Raw genomic sequence first — 20,138 nt, 5'->3', positions numbered from 1 at the left:
ATCTGGGACACCATAAAAAGACCAAACTTACGAATTATAGGGATAGAAGAAGGTGAAGAATACCAACTCAAAGGCACAGAAAATATATTCAACAAAATTATAGAAGAAAACTTTCCCAACTTAAAGAAGGAAATGCCTATGAAGATACAAGAAGCCTATAGAACACCAAACAGACTAGACCCCCCAAAAAAGTCACCTCGACACATAATAATTAAACAACTAAATGTACAGAATAAAGAAAGAATATTAAGAGCAGCCAAGGAAAAAGGCCAAGTGACCTATAAAGGTAAACCCATCAGAATAACACCCGATTTCTCAATGGAGACTTTGAAAGCCAGAAGGACCTGGACAGATGTAATGCAGACAGTAAGAGACCATGGATGTCAGCCCAGACTAATATACCCAGCAAAACTTTCAATCATCATAGACGGAAGGAACAAGACATTCGAAGACAAAGCCAGATTTAAACAATACCTATCCACAAACCCAGCCCTACAGAAAGCACTAGAAGGAAAATTCCAACCGAGGGAAGTCAGATACACACTTGAAAACACAGGCAATAGATAAAGCCACAACAGTAAACCCCAAAGAAGAGAAGTACACACACTCTACCACCAAAAATAACAGGGATGAAGAATCACTGGTCATTAATATCCCTTAATATCAACGGACTTAATTCACCTATAAAAAGACATAGACTTACAGAATGGATACGAAAGCAGGACCCATCTTTCTGCTGCATACAAGAAACACATCTCAAATTCAAAGATAGACACTACCTAAGAATAAAAGGCTGGGAAAAGACTTTTCAATCAAATGGTCTTAAGAAACAAGCAGGGGTAGCCATCCTGATATCCAACAAAATAGACTTCAAACTAAAATCAATCAAAAGAGATCAAGAAGGACATTACATCCTCGTCACAGGAAAGATCGACCAAGATGAAGTTTCAATTCTGAACATATATGCCCCAAACACAAGGGCACCCACATATGTAAAAGAAACATTACTAAAGCTTAAACCACATATAAAACCCCACACATTAATAGTGGGAGATCTCAACTCCCCACTTTCACCACTGGACAGATCTCCCAAATCGAAACTTAACAGAGAAATAAAGGACTTAACTGATGTCATGACCCAATTGGACCTAATAGATATCTACAGAACATTCCATCCTAACAAGAAAGAATATACTTTCTTCTCAGCACCCCATGGAACTTTCTCTAAAATCGACCATATACTTGGCCACAAAGCAAATCTCAACAGATACAAAACAATCAGAATAACCTCCTGTGTTCTATCAGATCACCATGGTTTAAAGCTAGATTTCAACAACAACAAAAACTACAGAAAACCTACAACCTCATGGAAACTGAATAATGCTCAACTGAATCACCAATGGGTTAAGGAAGAAATAAAGAAAGAAATTAAAGACTTCCTAGAGATCAATGAAAATGAAGACACCACATACCCAAACTTATGGGACACTATGAAAGCAGTGTTAAGAGGGAAATTCATAGCACTAAATGCCCACATAAAGAAGTTGGAGAAATCGCACACTAGTGAATTAACAGCACATCTGAAAGCTCTAGAACAAGAAGAAGCAAAGTCTCCCAGGAAGAATAGACGCCAGGAAATTATCAAAGTGAGAGGTGAAATTAATAAATTAGAAACTAAGAGAATAATACAAAAAATTAATGAAACAAAGAGTTGGTTCTTTGAGAAAATCAACAAGATAGACAAGCCCTTATCCAAACTAACCAAAAGACAGAGAGAGAGAATCCAAATCAACAAAATCAGAAATGAAAAGGGGGACATAACAACAGACATTGAGGAAATCCAGAGAATTATAAGGTCATATTTCAAAAACCTCTACTCCACAAAACTGGAAAACCTAAAAGAAATGGACATTTTTCTGGATAGATACCACATACCTAAGTTCAATCAAGACCAGATAAACTATTTAAATAGTCCAATAACCCCTAAGGAAATAGAAACAGTCATTAAAGGTCTCCCAACCAAAAAAAGCCCAGGACCAGATGGTTTCAGTGCAGAATTCTACCAGATCTTCAAAGAAGAGTTAATACCAATACTCTCTAAATTGTTCCACATAATAGAAACAGAAGGAACATTACCAAACTCCTTCTATGAGGCTACAATTACCCTGATTCCTAAACCAAACAAGGATGCAACAAAGAAAGAGAACTACAGACCGATCTCCCTCATGAACATTGATGCAAAAATACTCAATAAATTGCCGGGCGGTGGTGGCGCACGCCTTTAATCCCAGCACTCGGGAGGCAGAGCCAGGCGGATCTCTGTGAGTTCGAGGCCAGCCTGGGCTACCAAGCGAGTCCCAGGAAAGGCGCAAAGCTACACAGAGAAACCCTGTCTCGAAAAAACCAAAAAAAAAAAAATACTCAATAAAATACTGGCAAACAGACTCCAAGAACACATCAGAACAATTATCCACCATGATCAAGTAGGCTTCATCCCAGGGATGCAAGGGTGGTTCAACATACGAAAGTCCATCAATGTAATACACCATATAAACAAACTCAAAGAAAAAAACCACATGATCATCTCACTAGATGCAGAAAAGGCATTTGACAAAATCCAACACCCCTTCATGATAAAAGTCTTGGAGCGATCAGGAATACAGGGAACATACCTAAACATAATAAAGGCAATATATAGCAAACCAACAGCCAACATCAAATTAAATGGAGAGAAACTCAAAGCAATTCCACTCAAATCAGGAACGAGACAAGGCTGTCCACTCTCCCCATACTTATTCAATATAGTACTTGAAGTTCTAGCCAGAGCAATAAGACAACATAAGGAGATTAAGGGGATTCAAATTGGAAAGGAAGAAGTCAAGCTTTCCCTATTTGCAGACGACATGATAGTATACTTGAGTGACTCCAAAGATTCCACCCAGGAATTGATAAAGCTTATAAACACCTTCAGCAACATAGCAGGATACAAGATCAACTCAAAAAAATCAGTAGCCCTCCTATATACAATGGACAAAGAAGCTGAGAAGGCAATTAGAGATACATCACCCTTTACAATAGCCACAAATGACATAAAATACCTTGGGGTAACACTAACCAAGCAAGTGAAGGACCTATATGACAAGAACTTTAAGTCCCTGAAAAAAGAAATTGAAGAAGATGTCAGAAAATGGAAAGATCTCCCATGCTCATGGATAGGCAGGGTTAACATAGTAAAAATGGCAATCTTACCAAAAGCAATTTACAGATTCAATGCAATCCCCATCAAAATACCAACACAATTCTTCACAGATCTGGAAAGAACAATACTCAACTTCATATGGAAAAACAAAAAACCCAGGATAGCTAAAAGAAACCTGTACAATAAAACAACTTCTGGAGGCATCACAATCCCCGACTTCAAGCTCTACTATAGAGCTACAGTAATAAAAACAGCCTGGTATTGGCATAAAAACCGACATGTGGACCAATGGAATCGAATTGAAGACCCTGACATTAACCCACACACCTATGGACATATAATTTTTGACAAAGAAGCCAAAAGTATACAATGGAAAAAAGAAAGCATCTTCAACAAATGGTGCTGGCATAACTGGATATCAGCGTGTAGAAGGATGCAAATAGATCCATATCTGTCACCGTGCACAAAACTTAAGTCCAAGTGGATCAAAGACCTCAACATAAATCCAGCTACTCTGAACCTGCTAGAAGAGAAAGTAGGAAATAGTCTTGAACGCCTTGGCATAGGAGATCACTTCCTAAATATAACACCAGTAGCACAGACACTGAGACAAACAATCAATCAATGGGACCTCTTGAAACTGAGAAGCTTTTGTAGAGCAAAGGATACGGTCAACAAGGCAAAGCGACAGCCTACAGAATGGGAAAAGATCTTCACCAACCCCACATCTGACAGAGGACTGATATCCAGAATATATAAGGAACTCAAGAAATTAGACATCAAAATGACCAACAGTCCAATTGAGAAATGGGCTTTAGAACTAAACAGAGAATTCTCAACAGAGGAATCCCAAATGGCTGAAAGACATTTAAGGAATTGCTCAACTTCCCTAATCATCAGGGAAATGCAAATCAAGACAACTCTGAGATACCACCTTACGCCTGTCAGAGTGGCTAAGATCAAAAACACTGAAGACACTTTATGCTGGAGAGGATGTGGAACTAGGGGAACTCTCCTCCACTGCTGGTGGGAATGCAAGCTTGTACAACCACTCTGGAAATCAATATGGCGCTTTCTTAGAAAATTGGGAATCAATCTCCCCCAAGATCCAGCTATACCACTCCTGGGCATATACCCAAGAAATGCTCAATCATACCACAAGAGCACTTGCTCAGCTATGTTCATATCAGCATTGTTTGTAATAGCCAATACCTGGAAACAACCTAGATGCCCTTCAACTGAAGAATGGATAAATAAATTGTGGCACATATACACAATGGAATACTACTCAGCAGAGAAAAACAATGACATCATGAGGTTTGCAGGCAAATGGATGGATCTAGAAAAAATCATCCTGAGTGAGGTAACCCAGACTCAGAAAGACAAATATGGTATGTACTCACTCATAGGAAGATGCTAGATGTGGAACAAGGATGACTAGACTGCTACTCACATCACCAGTGAGGCTACCTGGAAAACGGGACCCCAAAAAAAGACACGGAGAAATGGACGAGATCTACATGAATAGCTGGTCATGAGTGGGAACAATGAAGGGCGACAGTCGAGGGAAAGAGTGGGAGATCCTAACTGGATCAAGAAAAGAGGCCGGGCGGTGGTGGCGCACGCCTTTAATCCCAGCACTCGGGAGGCAGAGCCAGGCGGATCTCTGTGAGTTCGAGGCCAGCCTGGGCTACCAAGTGAGTTCCAGGAAAGGCGCAAAGCTACACAAGAGAAACCCTGTCTCGAAAAACCAAAAAAAAAAAAAAGAAAAGAGAGGGAGAACAAGGAATAGGAGACCATGGTAAATGAAGACCACATGAGAAGGTGAGAAGGGGAGGAAACAGAGAGCTAGGGAGGCCCACGGAGATCCACAAAGATACCCCCTCAAAAGACTGCTGGCAATGGTCACGAGACGGCAGGAACTGATCTACTCTGGTGATGGGATGGCCAGACACCCAGATAGTGGTGCCATAAACCCCATCCAAGGACTGAGGAATCTGAAGGCAGACATCCACGGCTGGGCCCCTGGTGGAGCACTGGGAGTCTAATTAGTGAGTAAGAAGAGGGTTTATATGAGCGAGAATTGTTGAAACCAAGGTTGGATAAAGCACCGGGACAAATAACCAAATGAATGGAAGCATAGGATCTATGAACCAAAGGCTGAGGGGTCCCCAACTGGATCAGGCCCCCTGAATGGATGAGACAGTCATTTGGCTTGATCTGTTTGGGAGGCAGCTGTGCATTGGTGCCAGGTCCTGGGCTCGTTGCATAAGTTGGCTGTTTGAATCCTGGGACTTATGCAGGGACACTTGGCTCGGTCTGGGAGGGGGGAATGGACCTGCCTGGACTGAGTCTACCAGGTCAACCCCGGTCCTCGGGGGAGACCTTGATCTGGAGGAGGTGGAAATGGGGGGTGGGCTAGGGGGAGGGGTGGGCGAGAGGGGGAGAACAGGGGATTCTGTGGCTATTATGTTGAACTGAATGGTGTTGTAAAATAATAATAATAATAAAAAAAAAGTCATAAAAAAAAAAGAAAATGTATGCAAACCATATCCAAACATAAATCTACTTGTGGTTATAAATTTGGTTGGGAAAACACTAAAAGTTATTAAACTGAAAAAGAATAAAAGAAATGTTTAATACCTATCCATACAAAATATATCTCAATTAAATGAAATTTACACTTAAATATTTTGCTAGTTTTGTGTATAATACTTTTAAACTCTTGTATAAATAGTGGTAAATCAGAGACAATATATAACATTTCATTGAATTATGCCCAATGATGGTAGCTCTAAAGGGTGGATTTGTGGCACTGATATGAATCCACAAAATTACCATTTTAATTGTTTCATGGTAATTGTTATTGTTGAATCCTAGCTTCACTTATTGTCATCATTTTCTAAATTGCATGTGCAATTTTATTTCCAGTGTATCTTATTTTCAAGATGATTTGCATATTCATCATTTTCAAATGCTCATTATGAAAAACCAGACCATGTAGGTATTGGTAATAACTGTAATAACTGCTATTACCAATTGATCTACTTTATCACAAATAAAATAAAAGATGATTTCTAGAGATCCCCAAATACTTTCAATCTTAGTCACTTACTCATTTGTTAAAGAAATAAATATGTATTTAACTCTACATTTTTCCAAGATATATTTCTAGGTATTGAGGTAAACAATAGCAAAAAGACAAGTAATACTCATTACATTCAGGGAACTTGTATTTTTATTTGAGGTAAAAAGACAGCAAGCAAATTAATAAATGTACTTTCTATCAAATGATGAGTAAGAGGACTAAGAAGAAGTGCCAGAGGTGAGGGTGAGAGAGTAAACTTTTAAACAACACACTCAGCATGTTGACCTTAAATTCACAGATAGTAATTGAACAGAAAGGCTGAGGGGTCCAGAGAACAAGACATGTGCACATTAGCAAGGTATGTAAATGCAAAAGCCTGCAGGAGCAAGTTTGGTTTACTAGATGAAGGTCATGGCAAGGACTTTACTGTCCCCCTCATAGAAGTACATCTTTTGAAAAGATTCCCCTCTCAGGAGAATGCTAAAGTAGGAGGGTCAGGAATTCAAGGTCATCTTTGCTTCTACTATTAGAGCAGATCATGGAAGCACATGCCTGTACTTCTAGAACTTGAGGGGGGTGGTTGATAGAGACAGGAAGACCCGGTATTTATGATCAGTGTGGGTTACATAATACCATGACTCAAGCAAAAATGTTACTAAAATCCGGAATAAGATGGCTGTCCTTTGAGCTAGAACTGGTAATATTAATGGAGTCTTGCATGTGTTTTGCAGATAAAATAGAAAATTTTCTGATGGAGAGTATGCCAAGAGAGAGGACAAGGAAGGGAGAGAAGAGGAAGTAGGGTTGAGGAAGAGAGGAGGGGAGAGGAAGGGAGAGAATAGGAGAAAAGAGAGAGATGGCAGATTGCAAACTTCATTCGTGAAGCACAAGGACAAGTTGGATATTATTTATGATGGAAAAGACATCTGTAGAGAGAAAGTTTGGGCAGAGGAAAATAAATTTTATATTATGGCCTAGTTTTTGTATGTACTTTTTAATCATTCCAGGGAAATAACCAAGACAGCAGGAGAATGTCTTAGTTGGAGTCCAGATAAGGTCTGAAATAGAGCCTGAGCTACAGTTCAATGTGAAAATCTGATCACTTAAGAGAAAACTGAGCTTAGGGAATACTACATTTTGCATCTTCCATCCTTCACTCCAATGAAGCTGCAGAAATCAAGACTAGGGAGCAATCAAGTATGCCCAATGCTATTGAATGGTTTGTTGAGTACTGAAAAGTGAATAGAAACCATACCTTAGCAGTCAGCCTTGATAGATACAGTTTCCATTGAAACTGGGAACGTTGGGAAGAAAAGGTTGAGAAATATGACTCATGGAGATATATGACTGCATGAGAAATATGAAGCATGGAGGCAGTATGAACACATGCTAAGCAAAAGAAGCTACATCCAGAAGACCGTGTGCCACATCACTTCATTTGTATCAGTAGAACACAGTGAGTAAATCCACAGTGACAGAAGGCAGCGTCTGAGACTGTGGAGAGAATGGAGCCTTACCAGCAATGGATATGGAATTTTATTTAATGTGACGAAATGTTTTGGAAATACATAGTGAATTTTAATTGCATAATGCTGCAGATGTAGAAAATGACACTGAGCAGTTTCAAGTGGCCTAAGCAGTGGATTTTATATAATAGGAATCTTACATTAAGGAAAAAAGTTCACTAAGACAAGTTCAAGAGTAAGCATTAAAAAAGTCTGAATTCATGAGAATCTGCAGTGCTTATAGAAGTAAGTTGAAGTTTTGAGTCTTTTGAAGATGGGTGAAATGCTGTTGTATGGGTACCAAAGGGAATGATCTCATAAGGAAAGAGGACATGTGGCTGTAGAGAAGAGAGCATGAAATTACTGGAGTGAATCCTTAAGTAGAATATGCAATTTCTGAAAAGGGTGTCCAGAGGAGAGCTTGGGCAACGGACGAGAGAAGATGTGGAGCACACAGAAGGAAGAGGTGGGGCTTGTGCAAGTCTCTTCTGGTTTCTCTCATTTTCCCAGTGAAGTGTGAAGAACGATGACTAACTGAAATGATGGAGTGAGAAAGAATGAGGAGGATATGAATAGTTGTCTAAGACTGAAGAAAAGAGAATTGGGGTGTCGTGCTATAATGAACTGGATAGACACAAAAATGAACTTATTTCAGTCTGCATGATTGTGTCCTCTCTTTATGCCCATCAGCTGTATAAATACAGGGCAGACTGGGTAGAGGGTTATATTTAGTTTTTCGTTGAGAGATTAGAAGTGCATGAGAAGATAAAGAGAAAGGCATCCTGTCTTCACAGCTGTAAGAAAAGAAATGAAGGTATGACCGATTATAAAAGGAATGGAAGATACTGTAGGACCATAGGCTGCCAGGTGCTGGTATGATAAAGCTGTCATTGAACAAACACCATGGAATGTTCTCAAATAAGCTAAGATGATTCCAGGGTCAGTATGTGGTATGATCTTAAGGGATTACCATCATATACGCAGCCCATTTTCATTGGTGCCACTAAGAAACATGACTGTCTTTCGAGAGTTGAGGTGCCAAACAGAGGGAGCTATACATGTTAGGTGGCCATTGCAGAGTGACCACTTGAGTGATAAGAAAATAATTCAGTATCATTAGAAGTTATCATGCTGCAATGAAGAAATGGAGTTGTGTCTCTTTATCACCAGTACAAGTTCAAGAGTGAGTTAGGAAACAAGTTGGGATCTGTGAGAATTGGTAGCACTTACAGAAGTAAGTTGAAGGTTCAATAGAGTTTACGTTTTCATCAAAGTTATTTTCCAGGAACAAAAAAAAAGAAAGAAAGAAAAGAAATATAAAAAGAAAGGAGAAGAAGAAATCGTGAAACTGAGAAATAACATGAAAGTGAATGTTGAAACAGCTAGAGCCCAAATTTTCAAGGACTACACCATTTGCTGTTGAGTATGCAAACCTGGCCCAGTGAGGGATATCAGTATCAAGCGAGTCAAATTTGGTATTTCCTACTCAGAGAGTAAGAATATTCTGCAAGTAGCAGTATGAGCAGCGGGGAGAGTGAGTCTACTTCCAAGTATAATCTCTACCACAAAACAAGCCATAATGTGAAAGGGCTTCAGAGAAGCTCGTTCACGAGTAGAGCTCATTTCCAGTGGCGGGAATGCCATCTACCATGTTAGTTCCCTGAACAAGTTACAGTCCTAGACTCTTCATTTCAGTGTTAGTGTAGGTGGCTTCTGCAAAGACATTGATGGTTTGCTTTGGAGGCTTCATTGATACTACCACAATCTGATTAGACTATAGATCCAGTTGCATGTTTGCTTTATTCTCTCTGTCTCCTCTGTCTCTCTGTCTTTGTCTCCCTATCTCTTTTTTTCTGATTATGACTTTGTAATCTGGCTATGCAAGTGTTCAAGAACATATTTATTGAATGTTAACGTTCTGAGAGAGATGTGTTTCCAAGGGCTCCTGCATCTCACTTGTGACCATTCTCTAAATTTAACAGATGAGATTTTACCATGCCAAGAAGAGTCAAAAACCAAGCAGGACTTGTATTGTTCAGATATGGAGTTCTACCAATTTGATTCTGCAGATGAAGGTTTGAAACGTAAGTGTCAAATTGAGATGCCCATCTTGTTGCTATGGACACAATTTATAAAACCCAGAAACTAGAGATAGGAGCATATACGTGCCAACCTTTGTTGGCATTGATGTCTTAGTTTTAGCTGGATGATAAAGTCTGCTGTTAAGTAGAACAGTGAACAAGATTAAAACCATCTATTTAAGGTGATATTTTATTAAGTCACACCATTAAAGATTATCTTATAATCATATGCAATATTTGGCTTTTAAAATTCAGGTTTGATGATGAATGGTAAATTAAACTAATGGATATAATTCCATGAAGTAGCTAAGGGGAAATATTATGAAACTTTACAATTTATTCTAAAGCTATGATGCAAGAAAAACTTGAAATCTAATTTTTAAGCCAATGGTTCTTATTAGAGAAGATCCACATTTTTATCAAATAAAAAGCTTTTGCAAAATAGAATGGCTTAGGTATTCTTGCAACTGTGTCTGGCCTGTGGGTCAGATGTACCCCAGGATAGCTATGAATTTGGCCAAACAAACATTACTTAAGATAGTATGTAGTGTCTTTTTGTAGATGAAAGCATCATGTCCCAGTTGTAGAAGGTTGGATACACCTGCCTGAGTCCAACTCTTTACTGAACCAAAAGTTCAGGATAGTAATGTGCCCTTGTATTTCAGCAGAAACCCTCTTAGTTTATTATAACATACAGCTGTGGTTGAGCAGACGCTCTAGGAGACTGTAATAATCCACTAAGGCCCTTTGCTCTCTTCTCTAGTGTACCAGACCTGTGGATTTGACTTTGACATGTGTGCCTGGGTTACCGAGGCAACTGCTGAGCAAACTTCTTGGATGTGCACAAAAGCAAGTGATGTCCCTCCACTGGACTCTGCACCCCGGCAAAATCAAAGTGGCAATGATGAAGGTACCAATAAAATGTAATGTAGTTTATATCTCAGTGTTAGAATTCTGCTTTATGTGATGAACAGTAAGTCTTTAAGCCAGAGGTGTTGATAAGCATACATATTAATAAAGGTACATTACATCATAGATACTGAAAGCAAAAAACAATGTTTTTAACCCTGTAAAAGAAAAAAATTATGCTACATTGGCTGTTGGCCCTTTTAATTTTATTATTTTCTTTTTGTCTAGATGAATTAGTTTAAATAAATTAAAAACAAAGCCTTTTATCAAGTCCAGTTGCTCTTTTTTTGTTAAATTTCTTATGTATTTTACATACCAAGCACAGTTTCCCCTCCCTTGTCTCCTCTTGTTCCCTCCCCCTCCCTTCTATCCCCCCTCACCCAGTTGTTCTCATCACTGCAGTGTGGAATGTCCTTCTGTTATTGTAATGTAGTTATTAGGATCTGCGTATGTGTCTCTCCACCATTCCCACCCTGACCTCTTTCTCAGTTATTACTTGCTTTTTATTTTTATTTTTTTCTACTGATTTGGAAATGTTACCTGACATGTTCTTAAATATATATTCTTAATTCAAAATTTTATTTATTTATTACTGTATGCAGTGTGTGTGTGTGTGTGTGTGTGTGTGTGTTTGTGTGTGTGTGTGTGATAGAATTTATGTGAGGGTTTGCTTTTCTCCCTCTACCATGTAGCTTTGGGAATCAAATGTAGGTCCTCAGGCTTGTGTTTTCCATATAAACAGTTACTTGCTAAGCCATCCAACTGGCTAAATAGTCTTAATTTAAATACATACATATGAATACTAATTTATTTGCTAAAACATAAGTGGGGGCTGGTGAGAATGACTCAGTTGTGAAGAGCATCTGCTTTCTTACAAGGAACCCAGGCTCAGATCGCAGCACCCACATGTGCTGCTTCTCAGCAGCCTGAACTCCAGCTCTGGGGGACCTGACTTCACCTTTTGGCCTCTCTGGGCACCTAATCACACATTGCACACACAAACACACACACACCTGTGTAAACACTGAATTTTTTATTAAAAAATTAAAATTCCTTAGTATTTATTTCTGTCTTCTTTTATGGAAATAAAATTTTTAGATATATAATCTGATTATGGTTTCCTCTCACCCTACAGCTTCCAGTTCCTTTCCATCTCCCCTCAAATCTGAATCCACCTTCTTTCTGTTTCTCACTAGGAAACAGACATCTAAGAAATAATAAAATAAAATAAAAACAAGCAAACTAGAATAGGATAAAACAAACAGAAGAAACAGAGCCAAAATAAAATAAAATAAGCCAAGACACAAAGACACACACACATTCACACACAGGAATCCCATAAAGACATCCTTGAGTACTGTTACATTGATTTGTGCACTGGTGTTACTTTCTGATCCCTAAATTTTCCATCTCTCTGCCTGTGCTCTCTGTTCTAGCTTTCTTTTCTGCTGCTGTGACAAGACACCATGACCAGAAGCAACCTGGGAAGGAAAGGATTTATTTAGATTTTAGGTTACAGTCTGTTATGGAGGGAAGCTGGGGCAGGACCAGGCAGGAACCTGTACGGAGGAGGAGGCTTGCCCACATGGCTTGCTCAGCTACCTTTCTTACTCATTTCAAGCCCACTTACCTAAGGATGGCTCTGCCCACAGTAGACTGGGACCTCCTGCATCACTTATCAATCAAGAAAAAGCTCCACAGACATGCCTCTAGGCCAGTCTGATGGAGGCAATTTTAATTGAGAATCTCTTTTCCCAGGGGCGTGTAAGTTTGTTGCAAGATGACATGAGCTAACCAACACATTACTGTAACAGGACTATCTTTGCATCCCCAGATCCTGAATAATGACACAGAGATTTCTTATCAAGTATAAAAGCTTGGCCTTAGCTTAAGCTTGTTCCCAAGTAGCTCTTATAACTTAAATAAACCCATTTGTATTAATCTACATTCTGCCACATGGCTTGTTACCTCTCCTCCATACTGTATGCCAAACTGCCTTCATATCTTACTGGTGAGTTCCCTGCCTCTCAGATCCCCCCTCTCAGTTCCTCTTTCTCCCCAGAAGTCCCACCTATCCTCTACTCCCTAGCTATTGGTCTTCAGAAGGTGCCTTAGGCAGGTGAGATAAAACAGATACATCTTCACAGTGTTCAAAAAGATTATCACACAACATGTTATATGTTTCTATTTCTTCTGTTAGTGATATTTGCATATCAATTCTATTTATATAAGATTTACAGTCTCATCATTCCAAGGTTTCCTGACTTATGTGTGTTTGATTCTGGTACTTGATTTTTCTTTTCAAACCAGCTCTGGTCTTACACTATGCCTTATACAATTTTCCAAATAGCAAGTGTAAAAAGTCATTATTTTTTATATTAAAGAGAGTTGCACGTTGATTAGTGATTTTTGTCATGGCATCACTTAGCTCTTCAAGACCTCCCTGGAGTGCTGACACTGATTCAAGGCTTTACTCCTCATGGACATTCTTGGCGTTTCTGCATCTCTTTGGTAAATGCATTCTTAATAGTCTTCCTTAAGTCTGTCTGTCAAGAGCAACAGCCATAGACTATACTATGTGGAGCCACCTAGGGGACTCCAGTGACCAACAACTTAAAAAGAAATAGGACATGCTTGATACAGGGCTTTTTATTTGATAGTTTATTTTATTTTATTTTATTTTATTTTAGCAGCTATAGGAATATGTCCTAACCTTCACAGTACTGAAGATTTCAGATTTTATTTTTGCAAAATATATCACAAAATTTGGGCTGTAATAGGTTCTATAACAGCCCAAATTAGTTGTAAATACTTGAAAATAAGTTAATGACAATTAACTTATAATAATTTTGTTTACTACAAAATCTATAGATGTAGTTAATAAGACTATAGATAACTATTGCTTCCATGTGATTTATAAGAAAGACAGCATTTTAAATTGTACACACTTGAAACTATGAAGATCTTTATGTGAAAACTAGAAAAATAACATAAAAGAGGATTAATTCTGGGAGAAAATATACTGGATTTTTTATTAAAGAAAAAATGCACTGTGACATTTAAAAGAGAATGCTGGGCTGGTGCCTCGGAATAGATCCTTTCTCAAGAAAGAAGGTGACAGTGAATGAGGAAGATGACTGACATTGACCTCTGGCCTCCATTTGTGCACACACTTGTCTCCATGCCACAAACAGGCACACATGGACACACACACATATCCACAGCACACAAAGAAAATAGTAGGGTATTAGTTTAATGGTGTAGAATATTTATATCACAGATTTCTTTTATAGAAATATTGAATTTCAACAATGAAGGTACCATTGCACATTGATTTGAAGAATTAGGAGTGATTTGATGTGTAAAATTAAAGCTTATCAATTGTTGTTGGTATAATCACTTTCGGGCATCATATCCTTTAAAGTAAAATATTTTGAGCCTGGGCTTGAAAATTCCATAAAAATTCTTGTTCAAAAACAAACAAAAACAAAAACAAAACCCACATAATTGTTTCCCTAAATTGCTTCTTTTGTCTTTACTTTTAGGTTACTTTGTGTGGCTAAAGAACAATCATGCTTCTACTTTTGGACATGTAGAGAGCAGTGCATATTTAAACAGCTCTGTATGTCATTGCACAGACAGGAACTGCCATCTTCAATTCTATTACACTATGGAAAACAGTGTACTGAAAGTAAGACTGTACTCTAATGAGGTAAGAAAAAAATTAGCATTTATTTCAAATCCATTGAATATATGACATTTCTGTTCTTAAATACTTATCTTTCTGTTTCTCAGTCACATATAGACTTCATACACTATTTCTTAAATTCTATTGATTCTTACTTATGTGCATGTGCATACCCACTTGTTTTCATGTGCACTGCATATGGACAATGCCCTCAGGGGTCAGAAGAGGTGTTGGGTCACCTGTAGCTGAAGTTACAATGGTTGTCAGACCTTTCTCTTCTACATGTGTACTTGTAACCAAGCCCAGGTCTTCTGCAAGAGCAAAAAGTATTCTTTTTTCTATAGTAGATGAAAACTACTTTTATTAAAGGTGAAGAAACATATGTACCAGGGCACACAGAGATAAATCTCCCTACAAGACAGAGGAAGGGCAGAGTTGAGCTTTTCCTGGAGGAAATGGTCTTTGGTAGGCTAGAATGGTGGTCTTCTTTCTCCAGTTTAGGGTCAACCTAAGGAGCAATGATAAAACTTAAGCAATGGTGAAGATTGTAGGAGACTGGCTCCCACCTTTGAAGGGTTCTTAGGTGGAGAAGAAAGGAATGAGGAAATATCAGATAGAATAAGAGACCTAGCCAATGAGAAGAAAGATAGAAACACAGGCTAGCTTTGGGAGGGCCTGGGTCAATACTCAACAGCTCCTTTGTTTATTCAAAAGGGATTTTTATAATATGCCAAGGGAGAGACAAAAGGCCTCCCCATTGCAAGATCAAAGCACATTGTACAGCCAAGTGTAGACCCTTCTAAACACCTGGTAAACATGCCTGTGGTCAAATCATTTCCTTAGGCAGCCCTGCTGGGTAAAACAAGCTTAGATTCTTTGACTCTGAGTAATTTCTCACAAGGAAGCCTCTCTGGGCCCCCACAGAAGATCCAGAATATAGACAATCATTTAACAACAGTGTGCATCCTCAGAGTATGCTGTGTGAGACAGAGTTTCCAGCATACACAGACTGAGCCTGTTGGTGTTTTTGGTTTTCTGGCCTGCATCTTTCTCTAAAAAAGGCAATACTGCCTCTCAATAATTTTCTCAATACAGCCTCAGTAGGAACTATTGAAAGTGTTCTTAGCCACTAAGATACTTACACAGCATTAGATTTAGATATTCCTTATCCTAACTTTATTTGTTATATATTGTAAGAATGTTTAAGAAGTGTCCTCAGTGCATGTGCTGGCTGTTTGGAACCTGGGTTTTATACAAGGACACTTGGCTCAGCCTGGGAGGAGGGGACTGGACCTGCCTGGACTGAATCTACCAAGTTGAACTCAATCCTCAGGGGAGTCTTTGCCATGGAGGAGATGGGAATGGGGGGTGGGCTGGGGGAAAGGCGGGGGGGGGGGGGGGGCGGGCGAGGGGGGAGAACAAGGGAATCCCTGGCTGATGTGTAAAATTAACTTAAATTATAAAATAAAATAAAATAAAAAGAAAGCAAAGGGAAGGTTTAGAGGAAGGAAAGGGAAGGGAGAAATGATACAAAAATTATATAATAATCTAAAAATTTGTGTTATATTATTTGCATTAAATAAATATTAAATGTTATATTATTAAAATCTGAAAAAATATAATATGAAAAAAGTTTAAACACACATTAACCAAATCAAGATGCAATTACTTTTAATGTCTTTAATTACATCAATGTTACTTTTTTATGCTTCTTCTTTTCCATTATTTAACTTGATGATAAAATTTCACTGTTTCTAAAAAACTTGAAATATAGATAATTTGATAAAGTTTCATTTACCTTAAATTTACTTATCTTCAGCTACTTTTAAACTCAGGAGTGAGTATTTTCCTTGTAAATATTAGTTGGATTATAACATACCATGTTTGAATTACAAAAAAAAAGAAGTCAATTTAGTAGATACCATCAGATTCAAAAATACTTGTGACATGTACATAAAAAACCATAACCCTATATTTAAGAAATTATGGGCCTGATAGAAACAAGATTATTTGGGATTATACATTGTTAGCTATGTTTTAGAGTTCTGATATAATCTGTGTGAGATTTTACATCTATATTAATTTATTAAAAGCATAAATATGATGGAAATAAATTCTTTGTTCTGATTAGTAAGTAAAGATTTGTGAACTCACAGTTGCTAATTAAACACAAATGAGTCATTTGGATTGAATTAAAATGCATGCTATTGTGTAGAGTGAATATTGTGGTTATGCCAGTAACTTAAGCAAATCCATAACTTTCTAGCCTAAATGTAATAGAATTAAATTAGCTACAATTCATATTTTCGTGATTCACAAAAATCTCCACTGCTATGAAGAGTCTACTTATTGATAGGAATAAAAAAAAAATCCACAGGGACCAATTACCATCATCTAAGAAATGGAAAACAGTTTGCAGAAATTCCAATACTGGAGAGACAGTAAGATTATCCAAATGAGTTTCTATTGTTTCAGGCTGCTTTGGATAAATCCAGTTGAAGTTTTCTCGTGGTTTTTTTCCTGATTCATTTACAAGAAAAGTGTATTTGTCACCTGTGCCTGTCCGGTAGCACAGATCACCACCTGCCACCAGCATTTTATTTGCTCTTTTTCCTTCTGAAGTTTTAAGTGTCAAGATAATTAATCCTGAAAGATAAGAAGGCTTTTTAGAAAGATGCTTGAGACGCGGGAAGGAATCCATCTGGTTTACCTTTTCTTTTGCTTTTTGTACTGTTCCACGTGTACCTGGTCTTTTTCCTTCTGTTTACTCCTTGAAGAAATAAGCACAGAGCTATAACACATTAATTTGAATCAGTATGTTACAGCACAGGGCAATAATATGCTCTCCTTTGTTACTGAGATGAGATATAAAGCTCAGTATTTTTTTAAGTATGATACTCTTATTAATTCTTAGAGAATTTCATACAACATATCTTGATCATTTGATCTCAATTATCCACCTGCTGCCCTACCCAACTTTTCCCCAAACCCCACTTCATGTCCTTTTTTTTTCTAAATAAAGAAACATCTCCCAGCAGATATTTGGTCCTCTATTTCTTTTTTCTATTTCTTATATTGTTACATATTTTTATTATTTAAAAGTAAATTTTAACTCAATCTCTTATAATCATACCCTACTGTCTTTTTGATGTTCTGTGAGTTGTAGGTCTAGGGATTGTGTTGTAAGTGTATTATTTGAGGGCAGGCACCACATAGCCAGTTGACCTCTGCTTTTTGTTCATTGTAGCTTTCTGTAATTATCTCTTTCTGCTAGAAAAAGAAGCTTCTTTGATGGGGGGGGGGTGAGATCTGACCCTTCTGTGGCTATGATAACATGTGTTTAGGATGCAATTAGAAATTATATTGGTTAAGGACAGAGGTAGTAGGCTCTCCTCTAGGTTCTATGGCCTTACAGCTGCAGGTTCTTGGCTACATTTACAGAGCCAGACAAGAGTTACCTCCTATTGAATTAGCCTTAAGTCCTGTTAGGTTATTGGTGGTTACACTGAGGATATAAGTACCACCATTGCACTTTTAGACTATCTTAACATTCTGGTTATTATTGTGGCTGTTATGTAGAACTGAATAGTATTGTAAAATAAAATTAAAAAAAACTGTAAAAAAAATAGTCCAATTATATTACATGGCAAATAATTTATTAATCCTTATTTACATATCCAATAAGATATTATCATTCATTTACATAATATATACTTATTTCTTAGGATTATTTTAATCCACTCAGAATATAACTGATGGATTTTCAGTCTCAGTATATATAATATCAAAAATGAATGGTATCTTTCTGTTGGTGGCCTTAAAGCTATGCAAGAAGACTCAAAAATTGCCTGCAGCTGCCACATAATTATCTAATTAGAGTGGATTACATTGAGGCATACAGGAGGGCCTTATCCTACGGAATGGAAATTTGTGTATCAGCTCAAACCACTTGAGTGTTTTGAGTGTTGCACATCGACCCCTCAGAATATCCCTATTCTGAAAGTGTTCATGTTTTCTCTGCCTTTCTTTTTACCGTTTGTTGATCATGAATGAAGATTCTCTCTGAGTACATTTAAGTCACAAGAAGACGCCTTCTCCAACACTTAAAAAGATTTTCAACTACCTTTACAATATGTCTTGATGAAAAGCACCATTTACTTCTGTGAAAACAATTGTGTTCTTTCTTTTGGAAATCCATTTCCCATTTGTATTGTCTATCTAGGTAGGGTCTAGAACTCCCCCCTCCATCTATAAAACAATGGCCATAGCAACACACTCCCTTCTTGAGATTTTTTTTTTAGTGCTAGTAAGTTAGAGATAATAGGAACTGGACTTGTAATTTTTATAGTTTTTAAAAAATTTCCACTACCAAATACAATGAATATAAAGGTTGAATCAAAATGAAATATCTTAGAAATTATTGATGTTCTTGTATAATACCATTTTAAGGCTATAATAAGCTCTATTAAAATAACATATTTTTCAAGTTCCATGATTTTATCATAGGATGTATTCAAAAGTACTTACTTAAAAAGTTAACTTTGAGGTGATACATCTGATTTCTTCACTGGGAGGGAGGGAGAATCTTGCATCTCTGAGAAGAGCAGTAATGAATAGTGTTTGACAGGTGAGCCTGAATTTTTTTAACCTGATCTGGAACAGCAAAGTTTTTTAAATTATTGATTGATCAACTGATTCGTGACTGGTTTTTAAGGTAATAGGAAATTAGAACATGCAGCTGGGGGTTTATTGTTTTCTTAGTATTGACAGTTGTTCAAACTAACTAGAAAGTCTGAAATGAAGAACAGAACTCAAAAGTTACCTTCAACTAGCCAGGGGTAAATTATTTTTCTTTATCATCTCCACTGTTTTCAAACAGAAAAGTATAGTAGAAAAATCTCAATCTCATTCATCATATACCATTAAGTTAGAGGGAAAGGATTTTCAAAGAACTCTGTTCAGTTTAAAGGGGTTGGTAAATGAATTTATCTTCAGATAGAGGAAAATCAATTAGTCATTATGAAAAAAGGCAAATTGCTTAAAATTATTCTTCTAAAATGATCATTGTGGGAATTGGTGGATGTAATTTGCCACAAAATGATATTGAAAAGCATTTTTAGAAGTGTCTTCATGCTGAACAACTGAAGTTATGTGGAAATAATTAGTGAGGAAATTTGTTGTAGTTCTTAATTTCTTAAAACTAATTCATCTCAGTGCAACATGACAGATTTCACCTCCAATCACATGTGAGCTTCTCTCTCCTGTGGAAATCTCAGGAGTAAATAAGGATGAAAAGGACAGGTAGTACACTTTAGTAGATCTGAAAGACCTTAAGTGTTTGAGGCTTGGGAATAGGCTTCAGAGGGTACACCACTCAGTTGCAGATAGAGTCATTTTAAGAAGATTTTGAATGTGAATGAGATAAGTAGAACTGAGTGAGGAGGGAGAAGCCGAGAGCCTGGGAACATATGCCTTCCATCATAAGACTCAGAAGTAGATGTTTCCCAATTTTTTTCATTTCATACTAGAAGCCAGCAAGGATTGTCAGAGCTCAGCCGGAGGCAGTTCTGTCACCCCCGTATTTTCACTACAGGATTTCACAAAAAGCAATGGCTCCCTATATTATGAATGATTTGGTTTATTTTCTCTGGGGAAATGTCAAAATAAT

General features: G+C 37.5%; 1 protein-coding gene across 1 annotated transcript in view; it reads left to right on the top strand.

Annotated features, from left to right (window-relative positions):
• Nucleotides 1-20,138, top strand: part of Malrd1 (MAM and LDL receptor class A domain containing 1) — a 602,817-nt gene that overhangs the window by 70,435 nt on the left and 512,244 nt on the right. Inside the window, exons 6-8 of the mRNA XM_076572692.1 lie at nt 9,775-9,876; nt 10,637-10,783; nt 14,328-14,494. Coding sequence (XP_076428807.1) covers nt 9,775-9,876; nt 10,637-10,783; nt 14,328-14,494 — 416 coding nt within the window. The remainder of the gene's footprint in view (nt 1-9,774; nt 9,877-10,636; nt 10,784-14,327; nt 14,495-20,138) is intronic.

The sequence above is a fragment of the Peromyscus maniculatus genome, chromosome 5, assembly GCF_049852395.1.
Source record: "Peromyscus maniculatus bairdii isolate BWxNUB_F1_BW_parent chromosome 5, HU_Pman_BW_mat_3.1, whole genome shotgun sequence".
In the NCBI taxonomy this organism is placed as follows: Eukaryota; Metazoa; Chordata; class Mammalia; order Rodentia; family Cricetidae; genus Peromyscus; species Peromyscus maniculatus.
Note: the sequence above shows the minus strand (reverse complement) of the source record. Positions and strands in the feature narration are given on the sequence as shown.